Here is a 21,171-nt window from a genome sequence, read left to right as displayed (position 1 = left end):
TTCCCCGTCGCACCACTAACCTTATGCACTTCCACCAGATCATTGACATGGAAAACAAAAGATCTAGGGATGTTGCACCATGAACCAATCGCATTCCAAACGGCCATAGAAATGAAACACCCGATTAACAAGTGCTCGAGCGATTCCTCATTACTCTCACATAAAGCGCAACTATGATCATCACAATGAAAATGACGTCTAGCTAAAGCCTCCTTGGTTGGAAGAGAATCCAGAACGGCCCTCCACATAAAAATATTACATTTTTTCGGGACCCAATCGCTCCATTGAATACCGAAAGTCCCAGCATCCACAACGGACCGCACCATCCAACTTTTAATCGACGAAACCTTGAACTCTTTGCAGCTACCAACCGCCCAAGACCATGAATCTTCACGGTCAACCATCACCACCCCTTGAAGGAGATCTTCCAACTCTTGCTTCTCGATCACCTCCTGTTGGGAGCAAGGAGCTCTAAGCCAATCCCACACAATGCGACGAGAGGATCCAGTGACCACCAACCGATCTGCTAACAAGACATTTTTATGTTTTTCTACCGCATATAAGGACGGATACTTGTCCATAATCGGCGCCGAACCCAACCACAAATCCATCCAAAACCGAACTTGGCGACCATTCCCAACTGTGGCCCGGATCACTCTATTAAAACCCACACCATCAACCTTAAATTTGTTCCAAAACATAACACAATTCTTCCAAACCCCGGGAATCCCATTATTAACCGGAGCAAGCCCCCAACCGCGCGAGGACCCGTGAATAGACAACACTACTCGTCTCCACATCGCGTGATGATCGTTTAGAAATCTCCCAAGCCATTTAGTAATCAGCGCTTGATTATTAACCTCTAAACGAGCGATACCTAAACCCCCTTCTTTTATAGGTTTGGTGACTACCTCCCAAGCCACCCATGACTCTTCCTCACTTCATCCGAACCACCCCATAAGAACCTTCTCATCAAAGCTTCTAAATCATTGATAACCTTCTTGGGTGCCTTAAATGTAACACCCCGACCAAAGGCGGATTATACATCGGGGCGCCACATATTGTTTCATTACTCGTGACACTATTGGTGTCAATATTTATTAATACACATTTTATCGCGCACGCGCAGCGGGGAAAATAAAGAACATAAATCAAACATAAATCAATATATTATAAATTATAACATTCAAACATCATTAACTTGTCCTGATACATTTTAATTCTAGGTCCAAAAGTAAAAACGTCCTACGTGTCCACAAGCTCCAAAACAGCTACTGCAAACCTGAACATGTGTTAAAATAAACGTCAAACACTTGCGTGTTGGTGAGAAATCAAGTTTAATACAATACATAGATAACAATAAATCTGCGCGCAACATGTGTATGTCTGGTTTTCAACAAGGGTGTAATCTGATCGGGACCAACTCTAAGAGACAAGACTGCCAGTGCTCACAATTGAGCTCACAAACAAGACTAACTGTGCATGTGTAAACAAAAGAGAAAATCATAAACGAATGTTCTCCCGTGTTCATCTAATGGTACCATGAAAACTGCGGAATAGACCGTCCATACGGTTAATGATCCACACATACAAATAAACAGCCAAGTCTACGTCCGCAACACATGGGATACTGCGCGACTAAAGTTCATAAACAAGTTTGAGACTCTAAGTTGTATGAACACATGAACATCCCAAAACATTAAAAGCAAAAAGGGATTAGATACGAGATAACTCACTTGATAAATGATGCGGTGATAGATAAAGCAAGAACCAACTTTAAACAAGCACAAGTTAACCTATAAATAAGATTATTGTTTTAATGATTTGTTTTAAGTCTTGATTATAAGTTAGCATAATTAATAAGTAAATTATAATATATATTACCGGAAAAGTAGGAAGAACAAGGAGGAAGACGGAGGCAGAGAGGAAGACGGCAGAGAGAGCAAGGAGCAAGAGAACAGGAGAGATTAAGTGTTTTGTGTGTGTAGTGTTAGGAAAAATAATGTTATTATTTATAGAGAAACCCTAGGGAACACAATCCCTAGGAAAAGGGGAAAAGATCTCAAAAAGCAAAAGATTCCAAAAGCAAAAGATATCAAAAGATATGGCAGCTGCAGGGGGCAAGATAAAGCTGTCAGGGAAACAGTAACAGGCATGGGCGGGTCAGATAAAGGTACTGGTCAAGCATGGCAAAAGCAGATCTCAAAAGATAATGTCAGTCACTTTTTCTACCAACCAATGGGGGTTGGTACGCATGCTGCGCCGAAAGTAACTATTCAGACATTAGATAGGTTAGGTCAACAGCACAGAAGATAAGACAACACAAAAGCATACAGGCTGGAATAAACAGAAGATACAAGGGTTAAGCGCGGGAAGGCTGAGTGCGCGAGCGCGAAGGCTGGCACAACAATCCTTAGCGCACTGCGGGAAGAATCACAAATCCTTAGCGTGCTGCGTGAAGAACAAGAATTCTAAGCGCATCGCGGGAAGAACATACATTCTTAGCGCATTGCGGGAAGAACATGCATTCTTAGCGCGCTGCGAGAAGAGTTCTCTTCACGCATCGCAGGAACAAGATGTCTTCACGCAGGCTTCCATGTAAGGAGTCTGGCGCGTGGAGCTGCAGACATCCTTAGGCGGGAAGAACCAAAGGACAAGCAAAGAGGGAAACAAGGCGTAAGGGCGGGACGGCGACAAGAGGGAAAAGAAGGCGGAAAGAGAGAAGGAAGAGGGAGGGGACGGCGGAAAGAAAGAGAGAGAAAGAGGCGGGAAGGAAAATATATATTATTATTAAAAGTAAAATATAAGTATAAATATTAAATAATAAAAGAGAGATCGGGTCAGAGAAACGGGTACCTGGATCGGGTCGGATCGGGCAGATGTCACAGTCTCCCCTACTTTAAGAAATTTCGTCCCGAAATTTATCTCGAAGTAGGTTGCGCAGAGAACAGGTGCGGGTACTTGATCTTCATTTGATCTTCCCTTTCCCATGTAAACTCGGCTCCGCGCTTGGACTCCCAACGAACTTTCACGATAGGGATACGACTGCGCTTGGTTTGCTTAACCTCGCGATCCATAATCTCAACAGGCTTCTCAATGAAATGCATGGATTCATCAACTTGAACTTCATCAAGTGGAATGTGAAGGTTCTCGTCAGCTAAACACTTCTTGAGATTGGAAACATGGAACGTTGGATGCACATTACTGAGCGCGAGCGGCAGGTCAAGTCTGTAGGCAACTTTTCCCACACGCGCGAGAATCTTGAATGGACCAACATAACGAGGAGCAAGCTTACCCTTCTTCCCAAAGCGGACAACACCTTTCCAAGGCGACACTTTGAGGAGAACAAGATCACCAACTTGAAATTCGAGAGGCTTTCGCCTACGATCTGCGTAACTCTTCTGTCGGCTTCTGGCAGTCAGCAAATGATCACGGATCTTGGCGATTTTATCGGTTGTCTCTTGAACAAGTTCGGGTCCTGTGATTTGAGTTTCACCCACTTCGCTCCAACAAATCGGGGAGCGGCATTTACGACCGTAAAGTGCTTCAAATGGGGCCATACCGATACTGGAATGATAGCTGTTGTTATAAGAAAACTCGATCAAAGGCAGGTGTGAATCCCAATTACCTCCAAAATCAAGAACACAAGATCGGAGCATATCCTCAAGAGTTTGAATAGTTCGCTCAGACTGACCGTCAGTCTGAGGATGATATGCCGTACTCATGTCCAAGCGAGTTCCTAGCGCAGATTGGAGAGATTTCCAAAAGCGAGATATAAAACGGCCATCGCGATCGGATATGATGCTCAAAGGAGTACCATGGCGGCAGACAATTTCCTTGACATAAAGCTGCGCGAGTTGCTCAACACGGTAGTTTTCACGAATGGGCAGGAAGTGAGCAGACTTAGTCAATCGATCCACTATTACCCAAATGCTATCATGCTTGCTTGCTGTCAAAGGTAACTTGGTAATAAAGTCCATTGCTACACATTCCCATTTCCACGTAGGAATTTCTGGTTGTTCGAGCAAACCAGATGGGCGTTGGTGTTCAGCTTTCACTTTAGAACAAGTCAGGCATTTAGCTACGAACACAGCAATATCCTTTTTCATACCGGGCCACCAATAAGTTATGCGCAAATCCTTGTACATCTTATCAGCGCCAGGATGAATAGAATACCGAGATTTGTGCGCTTCACTCAGGATATCAGCGCGAAGATTCTCATCAAAGGGGATCCAGATGCGATTAAGATAGCAGAGAATTCCACTCAGATTAGGGACAAAGTGCGCTTCCGCGCCACACGCTAACTCGGCGCGAAGGTTACCGTTACTGATGGATGCGCGCTGCGCGTCACGAATACGCGATTCAAGGTTGCTTTGAATCGGCGCAAAGTGAAGATGCGTGCGCGGCAAGATACAGTTAAGTTGGCAGGGTTTTCGGCTGAGCGCATCGGCTACCACATTAGCCTTACCAGGATGATACCGGATCTCACAATCGTAATCGCTGATGAGTTCGTTCCATCGGCGTTGCCTCATGTTAAGTTCCTTCTGATCAAAGATGTGCTGAAGGCTTTTATGGTCAGTGTAGAGGATACACTTAGTACCATAAAGGTAGTGTCTCCAGATCTTCAAGGCAAAAACAACTGCACCAAGTTCGAGGTCGTGAGTTGTATAATTCTTTTCATGAACCTTAAGTTGCCTCGATGCGTAAGCGATAACCTTGCCTCGTTGCATAAGAACACAACCAAGACCTTGGTTGGATGCATCGCAATACACGACAAAATCATCATTACCCTCAGGTAGCGCAAGAACAGGAGCTTTACACAACAAACGCTTGAGCGTCAGAAAGGCTTCTTCTTGCTTCGAGCCCCAAATATACGGTTTACCTTTGTGCGTCAGAGCTGTTAAAGGCAAAGCGATCTTCGAGAAGTTCGAAATAAAGCGCCGGTAATAACCAGCTAAGCCTAGAAAGGAACGGATCTCAGAAGGAGAGGATGGCGTAATCCAGTTCTTGATTGCTTCAATCTTGGATGGGTCGACATGAATACCCATCTTGTTTACAACATGACCAAGAAACTGTACTTCATCAGACCAGAATTCACACTTGGAAAGCTTAGCATAGAGCTGCTTGGTTCGAAGCTTCTGCAACACCAACCGAAGATGTTGCTCATGCTCGGCCTTGGTCTTAGAATACACCAGAACATCATCGATAAACACGATCACGAATTTATCCAAGAAAGGCCTACACACCCGATTCATTAGATCCATGAAAACGGCGGGTGCGTTGGTTAGACCGAAGGACATGACCAAGAATTCAAAATGGCCATAACGAGTTCGAAAAGCAGTCTTCGGAACATCTTCATCGCGGATGCGCAACTGGTGATAGCCAGAGCGGAGATCAATCTTCGAGAAACAAGAGGCACCTTGGAGTTGATCAAAGAGGTCGTCAATACGCGGTAAGGGATACCGGTTTTTAATGGTGAGTTTGTTCAACTCGCGGTAATCAATACACATGCGAAACGATCCTTCTTTCTTTTTAACGAACAACACCGGAGCACCCCAGGGCGAAGAGCTAGGGCGAATGAATCCTTTAGCAGTCAACTCTTGAAGTTGGCTGGCCAATTCTTGCATCTCAGCGGGTGCAAGACGATAAGGAGATTTAGCTACGGGGGAAGCACCAGGGACAAGATCAATACGGAACTCGACTTCACGAGTGGGAGGGATACCAGGAAGATCATCAGGAAAAACTTCAGGGAAATCACGCACAACAGGGATATCGCGAAGCTTCTTCTCTTCAGCAGGCTTAACCACATGGGCTAGGAATGCAATATACTTCTTCCGCATGAGCCTTTGGGCTTCGGCGCAAGACATAAGTTTAAGACCACTGGAGGGTTTTTCGCCGTAAATGTAAAGATCACCATTTTCTCGAGGTAGGCGAATCAATTTCTTGGCGCAAATAACTTCGGCGCGATTATGCGAGAGCCAGTCCATACCAATAATAACATCAAAGCTTCCAAGAGGCATAGGGATGAGGTCGATCAGAAAATCGTTTTCGTTAAGATTAAGCGTACAATCTTTAATCACTGAGTTAATTAAAATAATTTCACCATTAGCCAATTCAACTGAAAAATCTTCTTTTAAATCGTTGCGCGGTCGCGCAAGCTTCTGCTCGAAGGCGCGAGAGATAAAGCTTCGATCGGCGCCAGTATCAAAAAGTACAGAAGCATAAAATCCGTTAAGTAAAAATGTACCATTAACTACGTCATTATTCGCTTGCGCTTGGTGCGCGGTTATGTTAAAAGCTCGTCCACGCGTCACTTGGTTCGAAATCTGGTTCACCGGATTCGCTTGTGTGATTTGCACTTGCAGTCTCGGGCACGCGTTCCGGAAATGACTGGGATCACCGCAGTTAAAGCACGATCTGGGTCGTGGGTTTTGGTAGGTTGGTTGTGGATTCTGCGGGTAGACTGGTGGTGTTGGCGCAATTGGATTGGCGAGAAGGACTCTACAGTTCTCAGCAGTGTGACCAGTACGGCCACATCGGTTACAAAGTCGACACGGGGTTTGGGTTGGGTGGTGAAATCTACAGGTTGGGCAAAAGGGATGGTTTCCTGTGTAAGGTTTCTTAGTTGGCGGGGCAGGGAGTGCTGGATTGGTTAAGGCATAGTTATGGACTACAGGAGGTGCTGGGTAGGTTGACAGTGGGTTAGGCGCGTAAACTGGGGGTTGGTAAACGGGTTGCTGGACAATGGGCGGGTTGGTAAGCGCATAGGCCTTGCGCCTGCGCTTGAGGTTGTTACGGTTTGAGGGTTCTGGTTTGGTTTCTGCGGGTTCAGGGACAGTTTTGGTGGTTTTGGTCTTCTCAGTTCCCCGCAGGAACAGAGTTCCTGCTCTGACATGGTTGTCGCTGAGCACAGCGGCCAACTCAATAGCGTCAGGGAGGGTTACTGGGTTTCTGGCCCATACAGAATCTTGAATTTCCATGGGGAGACCCCCAAGGAATTTCTCTATGGCTCGGCGGGAAGGGGTAACAAGGTGAGGGACAAGCAGGCTTAGTTCATGGAAGCGCGTCGCGTACTCGCGCGCTTCTCCACTGTATTGCTTCAGGTTCCAAAATTCTTCCTCCAGGCGCTTTACTTCGTTGGGAGGGCAGAATTCTCGCGTAAGAATTTCCTTGAATTCCTCCCATGTCATGCTAGAAACAGCCTCTGCGCCACGCGCATGGGCTACTCCATTCCACCATGTAAGCGCTCTGGATTCCAGGACACTGGAAGCATATAGGGTTCGTCTGTCTGAGGGGCATTGGGTGTGAAGGAAAGTGTTTTCTATCTTCTCGAGCCACTGGAGCATCACGGTGGCTCCTTCGAGACCTGTGAACTTTGGAGGGTTACCCGCATTAAATGTCTTAATGTTATAACTCGAGGTGTTGGTATTGTTTTGGCTCAAAGCTTGGGCTATTGCGGCGGCCATTTCCTGGGAACGTTGCTGTCTACGCATGCGCGAGGCTTCTCTTCTCTGAAATCGGCGAGATAGCGGAGGCATTCTATAAAAGTTTTAATTTTAGTTAATATCTTGGTTTTATCGCAAAGTATAACTTTATAAAGCTTGGTTTCACGGAGTTAGATGCTATCAAAAGTTAAAGTAAAATAAATGACCCAAAATGCAGACTTAATAAAGGTAACAAATTCGAATCAGAAATCGACAATTCATGCATCACCATGACTTTCCGAATTCCCAATTTAAAATATACGAGTAAACGAGTATTGGAGATTGACGATTCATGTATCACCATGACTTTCCAATCTTCAATATAAAATATACAAGAAAATGAGTATTGGAGGTTGACAATTCATGTATCACCATGACTTTTCAAGTCTCCAACCTCAGAACATAATCGTAAATGGAAATTGAAAATCAACTATTCATGTATCACCATGACTTTTCGGATTTTCAAATCCCACAAACGAATATGTAAGTAAAATCAATAAAAATCGAAATTCAACCAAAATCGAAATATCGCGAAATAAAACATAAAATCATATACTGCGCAAGTGCGAGCATATTCATAAATAACGAGTAATTAACAATAAGCGCGCAAACATGAGATTTCTCTCATGCGCGAGAAGGGACTCTTAGGTATTCTAGGCCGTTACGTCTAACCACCTATCCTAAAGTCAACGAGCTCTGATACCAATCTGTAACACCCCGACCAAAGGCGGATTATACATCGGGGCGCCACATATTGTTTCATTACTCGTGACACTATTGGTGTCAATATTTATTAATACACATTTTATCGCGCACGCGCAGCGGGGAAAATAAAGAACATAAATCAAACATAAATCAATATATTATAAATTATAACATTCAAACATCATTAACTTGTCCTGATACATTTTAATTCTAGGTCCAAAAGTAAAAACGTCCTACGTGTCCACAAGCTCCAAAACAGCTACTGCAAACCTGAACATGTGTTAAAATAAACGTCAAACACTTGCGTGTTGGTGAGAAATCAAGTTTAATACAATACATAGATAACAATAAATCTGCGCGCAACATGTGTATGTCTGGTTTTCAACAAGGGTGTAATCTGATCGGGACCAACTCTAAGAGACAAGACTGCCAGTGCTCACAATTGAGCTCACAAACAAGACTAACTGTGCATGTGTAAACAAAAGAGAAAATCATAAACGAATGTTCTCCCGTGTTCATCTAATGGTACCATGAAAACTGCGGAATAGACCGTCCATACGGTTAATGATCCACACATACAAATAAACAGCCAAGTCTACGTCCGCAACACATGGGATACTGCGCGACTAAAGTTCATAAACAAGTTTGAGACTCTAAGTTGTATGAACACATGAACATCCCAAAACATTAAAAGCAAAAAGGGATTAGATACGAGATAACTCACTTGATAAATGATGCGGTGATAGATAAAGCAAGAACCAACTTTAAACAAGCACAAGTTAACCTATAAATAAGATTATTGTTTTAATGATTTGTTTTAAGTCTTGATTATAAGTTAGCATAATTAATAAGTAAATTATAATATATATTACCGGAAAAGTAGGAAGAACAAGGAGGAAGACGGAGGCAGAGAGGAAGACGGCAGAGAGAGCAAGGAGCAAGAGAACAGGAGAGATTAAGTGTTTTGTGTGTGTAGTGTTAGGAAAAATAATGTTATTATTTATAGAGAAACCCTAGGGAACACAATCCCTAGGAAAAGGGGAAAAGATCTCAAAAAGCAAAAGATTCCAAAAGCAAAAGATATCAAAAGATATGGCAGCTGCAGGGGGCAAGATAAAGCTGTCAGGGAAACAGTAACAGGCATGGGCGGGTCAGATAAAGGTACTGGTCAAGCATGGCAAAAGCAGATCTCAAAAGATAATGTCAGTCACTTTTTCTACCAACCAATGGGGGTTGGTACGCATGCTGCGCCGAAAGTAACTATTCAGACATTAGATAGGTTAGGTCAACAGCACAGAAGATAAGACAACACAAAAGCATACAGGCTGGAATAAACAGAAGATACAAGGGTTAAGCGCGGGAAGGCTGAGTGCGCGAGCGCGAAGGCTGGCACAACAATCCTTAGCGCACTGCGGGAAGAATCACAAATCCTTAGCGTGCTGCGTGAAGAACAAGAATTCTAAGCGCATCGCGGGAAGAACATACATTCTTAGCGCATTGCGGGAAGAACATGCATTCTTAGCGCGCTGCGAGAAGAGTTCTCTTCACGCATCGCAGGAACAAGATGTCTTCACGCAGGCTTCCATGTAAGGAGTCTGGCGCGTGGAGCTGCAGACATCCTTAGGCGGGAAGAACCAAAGGACAAGCAAAGAGGGAAACAAGGCGTAAGGGCGGGACGGCGACAAGAGGGAAAAGAAGGCGGAAAGAGAGAAGGAAGAGGGAGGGGACGGCGGAAAGAAAGAGAGAGAAAGAGGCGGGAAGGAAAATATATATTATTATTAAAAGTAAAATATAAGTATAAATATTAAATAATAAAAGAGAGATCGGGTCAGAGAAACGGGTACCTGGATCGGGTCGGATCGGGCAGATGTCACATTAAAAAGCGAAAAATAATAAGTGGGAAGACTATCCAGCACCGATTTAATAAGGGTTAACCGACCGGCAATAGATAACGAATTAACTTTCCATTTAGAAAGCCTCTTCTTGAACTTGGACACAACCGGTTCCCAATTAACCACCCTATTCATGTTAGCGCCAACCATAATCCTTAGATAAGAAAACGTGATTCTACCCGGCTTACAACCCATGAAACCAGCTTGGATATCGATCTCACCATCTTCTACACCTACTCCAAATAACACTGATTTATGGAGATTAATCTTTAGCCCCGAACACAAGTAAAATATGCGAAGAATACGTTTCAAGTTATCAAAATTAAAAGAAGACCACTCTCCCATAATCATAGCATCATCCGCATAAAAAAGATGGGATAAAGTAGGACCTTCATTAGGAAGAGTAATACCATGAAACGCACCTATATCACAGGCTTGTTTCAACATACCTGAAAAAGCCTCCATCAGAATAATAAAAAGAAAAGGCGATAGCGGGTCACCTTGACGAATGCCTTTATGACACCCAAATTCGAATGTAGGAGATCCATTAACAAGAACAGATGATCTGGTCGCCAACAAAATACCACTAATCCAATCACACCAGACCGAAGGAAAACCCATCTGAGAAAGAACCGACAACAAGCACTCCCAATTCACATTATCATAGGCTTTATCGAAGTCAATCTTGAACATAAAAATTCTTCTCTCCCTCTTCTTAGCCCAAGCAATAACCTCATTAGCCACCAAAGGGCCATCAAGAATATATCTCCCGGATAAGAAAGCCGACTGATGCTCTGAGACAATCTTATTCATAACCGTTTTGAGTCGATTCACTAACACCTTCGACACAGTCTTTAAAATACAACCAATGAGACTTATCGGTCTAAAATCCACCAAAGATGACGGATTATTTACCTTAGGAATTAAGGTGATAAAAGACGATCCAACCCCCGAGCAAAAACTTTTAACACTATGAAAATGATCAAGAATATCCGCAAAATCCTTCTCGAACAACTCCCAAAAAACCGAATGAACCTAAAATTAAAACCATCCAGCCCAGGAGCTTTGTCACTACCGCATTCAAAAACCGCCTTCTTGATCTCATGCACGGAAAAATCACTGATCAAAAAATCCGCCTCCACCGAAGACAAGACCGAAAACCCATATCCAATCAACCGAGGCCGATGTGTAATAGATTCTTTAAACTTACCAGCAAAGAAACGCAAAACTTCCTTTTTAATGAGAACCGGGTTTGTTTCCCACGCCCCATTCACTTCCAAACCCGGAAAATAATTTGAAGCTTTACGTTTATTAATAAAACCGTGAAAAAATCGAGAATTTTCGTCTCCATGAATCGCCCAATTACACCGAGCCTTTTGCTTCAAATCCCGGTAATAATGATTATCCAACTCGCCTAGCCGTCTTTTAATTTCGCTTAAAGACCATGTCTCTTCTTCCAACAAATCCCGAACCTCCATGGTTTGGTCCATATCACGCAACTCTTGCTCCAATAAAACCATTTCCTCCTTTTCTTTGGCTTTACAATCGATCGCCCATCTAGAAATAGCATCACGCAAAGCTTTAAATTTATACAACAATCTCGCGTCCGGAGAACCATGAAACGAGCCATCAACAAGCGTCTTCTTAACCAACATCCCAAAATCCTCTCTACCAAGCCATGAATTGAAAAACTTAAACGGTTTGGGACCATAGTTCTTGGAAGAACTAATTTTCAAAACCAACGGACTATGATCCGGCTTATTCCTTTCGAGAGCAATATACTCCGCACACGGCCATTCCATAAAGAAATCCCAATTAACGAAGATTCTGTCATTACGGCTTAATTTATTTCCTGCAACAAAAGTAAAACGCCTCCCTTTCAAGGAGTACTCGTGAAGATTCGAATCATCAATGAAATCGTTAAACACATTGGCCTCACCCACATTAAACAAAGAATTCCGCCTATCCTCGGCACACCGAACCGAGTTAAAATCTCCTGCCACAATCCACCTCCCATTACCCTCCCCGATCAAATCACGAATTTCCCTCCAAAGTGCTCGTTTAGTAACTAGATTTTGAGGAGAATAAACATTGAGAATATGAAACAAGCTACTCTTACCTTTCACAGTGCCCGAAACTAGAAGCCAATTATTATTCTTGACCACCCTTTCCATACGAAAGACTTGGGAATCCCAGATCGATAATAACCCACCCGACCTTCCAGACGAAGGAATCCAATCAAAAGAATACTCACCATAACCCCAAAACCGTCCCACATCCACAGAATCCAAGGAAACAAATTGCGACTCTTGTAAAACAATAAAACTAACCTCATGATGGACTCGAAGACCTCGAATCCAATCGGCTTTGCTAGAACTCCCTAACCCACGAATGTTCAGAGAAAAAACATTCATTGAACACCTTCTTGATAGCCTTCGGAAACAAGAACCTCTTTAACATTAGAAACAAAATCTTGCAAATTCTTAACACCTAACGCCTTACTCAACTCAATGGTCTTCTCCAACTCCACCTCAATCGGACCTTGGTGTTGCACCGGATCAATACCTCTACCAATCATCGAGGGCTCCGCAGTCTCTCCCTCGATGTCTCGAACCACCATCGTATTAGTAGACAGTCCTTTGTTAAGATCTGGTGTTAAGAACACTCCTTCAACAACTGTCTCGATACCCCTAGTAACATCCGAATGCACGTGCATAATACCGATAAACCTATCAAGATCAAACATATCATTATCCTCCCTTGGTCTCTTCTTAGGACGCTCCCTAGAACCACTACCCCCACTCCGATTAGAAAATAAAGACTTCCGTCTGAACTTCTTATGTCCCTTGCCTTTCAACACAGAAACATTTGTACTATCAACGTTACCATTCTCGACCGCCTCCTCATTAGAATGATCATAAGAGTTCGAAAACTCACCGACCATCACATTAGAATTATCGTTCACACAACCATCCAACCCATTAACAACATGTTCCCTGACATAAACTTCATTAGCTTGAGAACATTCGCCCTCTTCAAGATGCACATTATGAAACTCATCCTGCACAATATTATCATCACACTTATCCTCCTCCGGTAAAACGGAACCATCATCCTCTTCATACTCTACTACACATTCCGGTATCCATTCCCCAACATCTTCATCCACCCACACTTTAAAATTTTTTCCCCTCCAATTAATGTCCACCCGATCCACAATCCGTTTGCACTCTTTACTCAACACACTGATGAGAGTATACGATAAGTTGTTCTCTTCACCTGATAAGGAAGCCGATTGAACCACCTTGCCAAATCTGCTTCCAATCAAATCGAATACCTCGTCTAACACCAACTGAGCCGGAACCCCATGAACTTGGAGCCAGGCGATCCGACCCTCCTCCACACTAGTTCTATCAGGCCAAGGTTCTAAAAACTCAAACCAGTCTGACCATTTGTCTTTGTCATTCAGGAAGGCATCCCTATCCCCACTAACGTAGAATACCAACACCACTGAAAGCCCTCCCAGATACTTAATATCTAATGATCTCCAACCATGCTTCCGAACCAACTTTTTCAAAGAAGTTAACGTGTGAAGGTTCACCACCCTCCCCGTAAGAGCACATCCCTTCCAATGAGAAAACCGTTCCATCGAATCATCCACCTTAATCTCATCTACTTTGTTCCGATTTAACAAAGAATCAGCAAAGGAACGCCCATTACCAACTGATGCATAAAGAACCCCATTCCTATATGATCCTTCGGAACTAGGGTTTGCTTGACCACTAGGTTTTGCATGGCTATTAACAGGAACAGAAGCCGTCTTCCTCCTATTACCAGAAACGGGTCTATCTAGATTCTCACCATCCACGAACCGAGCAATCGAAATAAACAACTTATACGAACCAATCCATACATATGATAACTCATCTCCCAACCGTTTGACATCTTTCACCTCGAAAAACGATACGAAAGCAAACCTCTTGCCCCATTTATCCAGCTTCGTAGCTATATAGGAACCTTCGTAACGACCGAAGCTACCCATAACATCTCTTAAGTCTTGCGAAGAACACTTTGGGGGGAGATTTGAGACAAAAAACTTCGATAAAACCTTGTTATTACCTTGAGCCTGATGATCATTCCGTTTCCCTTTCCGATTACGTGGCTGTTCCCATTCTTCTGAATCCATGCCGCCGTGGATCGCCCGAGATTTTCGGAGCTAGGGTTCTCTCTCTTGTTGATATATAATGGGCTAGATATGGTTTAAGATACTTGATTTCCGGCGAAAGAAGCAGGCGGCGAAGGAGGCAGGGGTGAAGGGCATCGGCTGGCCGGAGAGGCGGAGAATGCGGTTGGCCGGAGGGGAGAGGTGGCGGCAGCGACAAAGGAACCAGAGGTGGAGGGGGCAGGGGGTGACGGGAATGGAGAGAAAGGGGGCTAGGGTTTACGTGAATGGAGAAAAAGGGGAGGGGGTGACGGGAATGGAGAGAAAGGGGGCAGGGGGTGACGGGGTGACGTGCAGGGGGTGACGGGAATGGAGAGAAAGAAGCAGGCGGCGAAGGAGGCAGGGGTGAAGGGCATCGGCTGGCCGGAGAGGCGGAGAATGCGGTTGGCCGGAGGGGAGAGGTGGCGGCAGCGACAAAGGAACCAGAGGTGGAGGGGGCAGGGGGTGACGGGAATGGAGAGAAAGGGGGCTAGGGTTTTATCTTTATATCCTTAATATGGATGATGCTATCAAATCACATCTTATGCAAAATGCTAATCCAAAATTAAAAATAGAAGTTTAATGAAATAATCAACATTATTAACTTTCTACAATAATTGTTGAACAAAGATAGCAAAGCTTGGATTAAGTTGTTATCTTATCCGGATATGACCCAAAAGTATCTATTGCATTTTATTTTTTAAAATGGAAAGAATTACTCAACTTTTAAATTATTGGATAACATGTTTCATGGACAATGAATTATTTGCTCTTTTCTAAGAAAAATTGACAAGAACATAATTAACCAATTGACATTAGATCACTTATAGTTTTATGAACTAAGATATTAATGTAAAATATCCCTAGATTATATCAATCTATCTTATAAATCTCACATACTTTTACAAGTAACAATCCTTTATATACATAAACTTAGTTTAATTAATAATTAGATACAAAAGTTCGAAAAAAGCTACACGATTGTGTACACTTAAACAATCACCCCCGTAAACTTATGACTACACAAATGTGCCCCCCCCCCCCTCTTAATCTAAAGTCCATATGACACAACCAATTGATCGTTAATATCATTGTTCTTATTATCAACACACGTTCTTATCCTGAAAACTTTCGATAAAATACATCAACATAGATTCATATGCTTCGAGGACCGGATCATATGTCATAACTCATAATTAAAATATAAACTTTAGATTTAGATTAAGATTAGGTTAGGTTTATACCAAACATCTATCAATGATTTTTATTCTACTAAATGGATAACCCAAAATGGTTAGAAACATATAACAATTATGGCTCAATAATTGGGGGTGTCAACTCCAAACCATAAATATATATCAATCTAATCCACATAGCTAGACTCCATGGACATGACCACACTATATCACAACCCATAACTCCTTGTCACCTTAGCAAGACAGAACACGGGACACGTGGGCCATACCACTTCAGCACGGAGATCATCGCTACAAGTGGGTCCCACAACAAAATGACAAAAATACCCTTCACCGATTCTATAAATTTCACCGCATCATTTGATCACATATTCTCATTCTCATTTTTATGTTCTCTTGTTTTTGTTTCTCTTCATAATAATAATAATAATAATATGTTGGGAGTGTTTAGTAGCTCAATTGTTTCGCCACCGGAGGAGCTGGTGGCTGCTGGAAGCCGAACACCGTCTCCGAAGATCACCGCGAAGTCGCTTATCAACCGGTTTGTTGGTAACGATCCTTCCGCGGTGTCGATGCACATCGGAGATGATGTTCAGTTGGCGTATACTCACCTGAACGAGTCGATTACTCGTCCTAGGTAAAATTTATTATAAATACAATTACATATGTACAATTAAGTGAATTCCCTTGCAGGGATAAGATCGGTACCATATCGAATATTGTACGAATTTTTTGGTTTGGTATCGATTGGTACAGGTACCAATGAAAATATAAAAAATACCGAAACTGAATAGTACATGTACCAAAAACATGAATATCGAGTACCGGTACCGATTGTGTTTGGGTGGTGCCGGTGCCGGTACCATTATCAGTATTTGGTGAAAGATGTTCATCCCTGTTAGGGATGAACACTTTTTATTGAAAAACGGTACCGGTACCCACATAACACAATCAATACCGGTACCAGTACTCGATATTCATGTTTTTGGTATCGGTACTATTTTGTTTCAGTATTTTTGATATTTTTAACGGTGCCAGTACCGATCGATCCCGAACCAAAATATTTTGGTACAATATTCGAATATAATATTCGGTATATGATGTCACTTGTTTTCGGTATTGGTATTTTTTATTTTTTATTCGGTACCAATCTCACCCATAGATTTCGATCACGGTTTATGGATTATACTTGATTTGATATTTTGATGTTCTTTTTAATTAATTAGCAATTAATGTCAAAACCATCAAACTAATTAAGAATCTATGGGCAGGTCTTTTGCGGTGAAAGATGAAATATTTTGTTTGTTCGAAGGAGCACTTGACAACTTGGGTAGCCTAAAGCAGCAATACGGGCTTTCGAAATCGGCAAACGAGGTCGTTTTGGTGATTGAAGCGTACAAGGCTCTTCGTGATCGAGCCCCGTATCCTATGAACCAAGTTGTGGGTCACTTTGTTGGAGACTTCTCATTTGTTGTGTTTGACAAGTCAACCTCGACTTTATTTGTTGCCACCGTAAGTCGTAATTGTTCACCTAAAGTTTCCTTTAATGGTTGTGTTTTATTTACGGAAAATGACTAAAACAGTAAAACGGCTAGTCTGACCGGTTAAAGTAAACAAAATGTTTATTATTATTTTCTCTTTTGAAAATTAACAAAATGTTTATTAGACTAGATTTTTCATAATGTTTGCAGTAAATCTCGTCGATCTGTACTGCTACTGACGAGATTTTTAACTAATAAGATTTTGTTACACGTTATTAAAATGTATGTTGATAGTTATTTTAATCGTTGGAGCCGATGGGATCTTTTGGATGACTAACGAGATCTTTTTGGCGGTCCGATGAGTTTTTTTCATCCTCCGACGAGAATTGTTTTGGTTAAAAACAATATTTATGCCCGTGAAGTCTTTTTGGTTAAAAATCTCGTCGGCTAATGATTACAAAGTGGGCGAGTAAAATGTTTATTATTTTGTTTTTTTGAAAATAAACAAAATGTTTATTTGACCATTTTTTTTCTTAATGTTCACCGTCAATCTCGTCGATCCGTACACTTTTTCGTCAATCTTGTCGATCTGTACACTTTTTCGTCAATCTTGTCGATCTGTACACTTTTTCGTCAATCTTGTCGATCCGTACACTTTTTCGTCATTAGCTGACGGAATTTTTAACCAACAAGATTTTTTACACATTATAAAAATGTCGGGTTGATGTTTTTTTTATCAAAGCGTCGTAGCCAATGGGATTTTTGACGAGTAAATTGGGCATTTAAGTGATTTTCCCTTTTATTAATGGTTATAATTTGTTTAATGAATTAATATTGAGTGGGGTTGGTGATGATATGACAGGATCAACATGGCAAGGTGCCTTTGTATTGGGGAATCACAGCTGATGGGTGTGTTGCATTTGCGGATGATGCTGATTTGCTCAAAGTTGGATGTGGCAAGTCACTAGCTTCATTCCCTCAAGGTTCGGTTCTATTCGGTCTTGTTATAGTGGTCCTCTCGACTCGGTAACTCATCAGAATGAGTCGAGCCTCAGCCAACCTAAGCTGACTCGTTTAATACAAAACCCAAAATTCGATATATAAAGATATATAAAGATTAAAAGTTAATTATCTTTTGTGTATAATTGAAATTACTCTTTCTAAATACCTTTTTAAAAAGTACAATATGTAAAATTAATACACTTTAAATATTAATATAAATTATAAATTTTCTAGTTTATAAAATTATATTTTGATGTGTATGGTAGAATATTACTTTTTCTTAAGATATTTTATAAAATACCATATTTTAGAAATTTAAAACTTTAACAAACAAATGAGCTGCACAAGGAGCCACAAGTAAACTCGAGTTTAACATAAACTCGAGTTTAACATTTCAGCTCATTAAAATATAAATTCTAAATTTATTCACACATTCTATGACTGATATTTTACTAAATTTTGTAGTTTACAAATTATGTGTTACCTGTATGGTATAATATTACCCTTTTTCAATATATGTAAAAGATACAACCATAAAAGTTTACAACTCTAAATTAAACTAGCTAGATAACGCCTCAAAAGTTGGCTCGAGTTTTAGCTTTACATCTCGACTCATTAAGATAAATGAGTTGAGCCGGCTCAGGTTGTAAACGAGTTGAGCCGGTATCTGGTCAATTTGTGAAGAAAGATAAAATCATTTTTTTAAGTTTTATAAATGTGGTTTTTATGTTTACAGGGTGCTTCTACTCGACCGCGATTGGAGAGCTGAGATGCTACGAGAATCCAAAGAACAAGATCACAGCCGTTCCCGCAACTGAGGAAGAGATACTGGGTGCAAAATACATGGTAACATATATATTATATTAATTATTAAATATTTAAATCTCGTCCACTAAACATGCATCATTTTATATCCAACATTTTGGTGGTTTATAGTATGTGGTCCAACTCCATAATTTAAAACTAGCTACATACATATATCATACATATTAATTCCATATTGCGACATTTTGATGATATTTTTTCAGGTGGTCGCTCCATCGATGCTCTCGGCCACACAATAAGAAGAGCATATTCGGAGCGATTAGATGGTGTTTGGTTTGGGGTTTTTTTTTTATGGTTTTAGGGAGTGAGGTTGTAGTTTTCAAGTTGTTTGTGTATAGAAAGAGACATGTTGGATGTGTAATAAAGATTTGGGTAAGGCATGAATAAGAATAATAAATGTATAATTTATTGATAAGTTATAGTTATGGTTGTCATGTGTTTTGTCCCAAGTGTGTGGGCCGTGTGATTGTGAAGTAGGAAATGTAGGTATGCAATTAAATAATATCAATTTCTCAATTTCTTATTTGTGACAAAAAAAAAAGGTTTTATTATAACATAACACATGGTTACATGGCTATGTGCTTTGAATCTACATGTGCTTATGTAGATAATGTAAATTACTAAATTGTATGCTTTTTATTCAAGTAAAAGCTCATTGCTACATTATGACACATGGATATGTGCTTTGAATCTACATGGACATGTAATCCAATAGATAAGTAATCTAGTCCCATGTGAAAATTTGGTTTCTCTAGTCATCTATAAAACATGTATTCCAATGTGAAACTTTGGTCTTTATCCGATAAGAGAGACGATTATATGCTTCTTCGTGCAATTTATTTTATTGTCATCTGATTTCTCTCAATAATCATATTTTTTTTTTGCTTCTTTTTCAAATTCTATCAATAGTCATGTGATTTTAGTTTCTCTTCCAAACATGGTCATGTGATTCGTATCGGAGTCGTGTAATTTTTTTGAGCAAAAATTAAACCATATATAACAAAACATGTAATTGACCTTCTTTGACTCCATAGCTAAGGAAACTTTTGAAGATTTCATGCTTTTTTTTTCGGTGTAAGAATGTAATGATTCTTGTAACTCAAGGGTTAGTGTTTCGTCGGTCATCAATGCCAATGAATCAATGAAAGCACCAATGAAGTGATTTGGTCTTTAACACAACCAAACACATAATCGAATTCATAAACAATTACTCGATTATGTTAATTTAGAGAAACAATTCCAACTAACATATCGCAAACAATAAAAAAAACATGACAGAATTCAGATTACATATCAAGACGAGACAGAACAACATTCACATGTCTAATAATCTACACATTTCCTTCTATCCCGCATATATCACGCATCGATGTCAAGTTCAAGTTCTATCCAACTTCTTGGGCCATTTAAATGACTGCTTGATTGGGCTCGATCCACTTCATAATAATCCTCTTGTTACTTAACTCATATATTATTATCAAATTAGTCAACTAAACAACAATTCTTACATGAACCTGTAGCAAATGCGTCTTTATCCACACTATATATATATATATATGTACCAATTATTATTATTATTATTATTATTATTATTATTATTATTATTATTATTATTATTATTATTATTATTATTATTACTTCCGCTTACAATATCATAAACAAGAGGATGAGACATATTAAGATGAGTCATAAGAACGTTCACATGTCTAATAATTTATAAATTTCCTTCTATCCCGCTTATATCACACATCGAGATCAACTTCTAGTTATGTCCAATTTGTTAGGCTTGATTGGGCTTGGTCCACTTCATAATAGTCCTCTTATTACTTAAACATTATTATCAAATTAGTCAACTAGACAACAATTCTTACACGAATCCGTAACAAATGCGTCTTTTTCCACACTGTATATATTCATACCATATATTATTATTACTTCCTTTTTCAATATCATAAGCAACAAGAAAGAGGATGAGAATCGTATTACATATTAAGACGAGTTAGAAGAACATTCACATGTCTAATAATTCAATCATTTCCATCTATCTTGCTTATATCATACATCGAGATCAAGTTCTAGTTATGTCCAATTTGTTAGGCTTGACCGGGCTCGGTGCAGGTTAGAGGTGAACAAACTGGTTTCAAACCCTAAATCGGTTCGTGTTGAAATTGGTTAAGTTTGGTCAACAAAAGTTAAAGCCGGCTTATTATCGGTTTCGGTTCGGGTTGAAATCGGTTTCTTGACTAGTTTATGATCGATTTTTTGGCCTGTTTTAGCCGGTTTTGGTAAAATTACAAACCGGTTCCAAAATTTGCTAAGCACGAGAAGACTTGTGCCGAGAATAAGCGTGCATTCATTCATTTTGCTTTCGATACATTTGGGTCT

General features: G+C 40.7%; 1 protein-coding gene across 1 annotated transcript; it reads left to right on the top strand.

Annotated features, from left to right (window-relative positions):
* The first annotated feature begins 15,777 nt into the window (after positions 1-15,777).
* Positions 15,778-19,220, top strand: LOC143538882 (asparagine synthetase [glutamine-hydrolyzing] 2-like). Its single transcript, XM_077032329.1, has 5 exons — positions 15,778-16,115; positions 16,750-16,990; positions 17,822-17,942; positions 18,698-18,807; positions 18,990-19,220. Exons 1-5 carry the CDS (start codon positions 15,793-15,795, stop codon positions 19,023-19,025), a joined length of 831 nt encoding a protein of 276 aa, XP_076888444.1. The 5' UTR covers positions 15,778-15,792; the 3' UTR covers positions 19,026-19,220.
* Positions 19,221-21,171: the final 1,951 nt, after the last annotated feature.

Source organism: Bidens hawaiensis, unplaced genomic scaffold (genome assembly GCF_021521415.1).
Source record: "Bidens hawaiensis isolate Kalapana, Puna unplaced genomic scaffold, B.hawaiensis_p1.1 tig00000780_1, whole genome shotgun sequence".
Taxonomy (NCBI): Eukaryota; Viridiplantae; Streptophyta; class Magnoliopsida; order Asterales; family Asteraceae; genus Bidens; species Bidens hawaiensis.
Note: the sequence above shows the minus strand (reverse complement) of the source record. Positions and strands in the feature narration are given on the sequence as shown.

Coding starts and splice junctions, on each gene's coding strand:
- LOC143538882 (XM_077032329.1), top strand. CDS start 15,793: ATGACAAAAATACCCTTCACCGATTCTATAAATTTCACCGCATCATTT. Junction 16,991..17,821: donor CGACTTTATTTGTTGCCACC/GTAAGTCGTAAT, acceptor ATGATATGACAG/GATCAACATGGCAAGGTGCC. Junction 17,943..18,697: donor ACTAGCTTCATTCCCTCAAG/GTTCGGTTCTAT, acceptor TTATGTTTACAG/GGTGCTTCTACTCGACCGCG.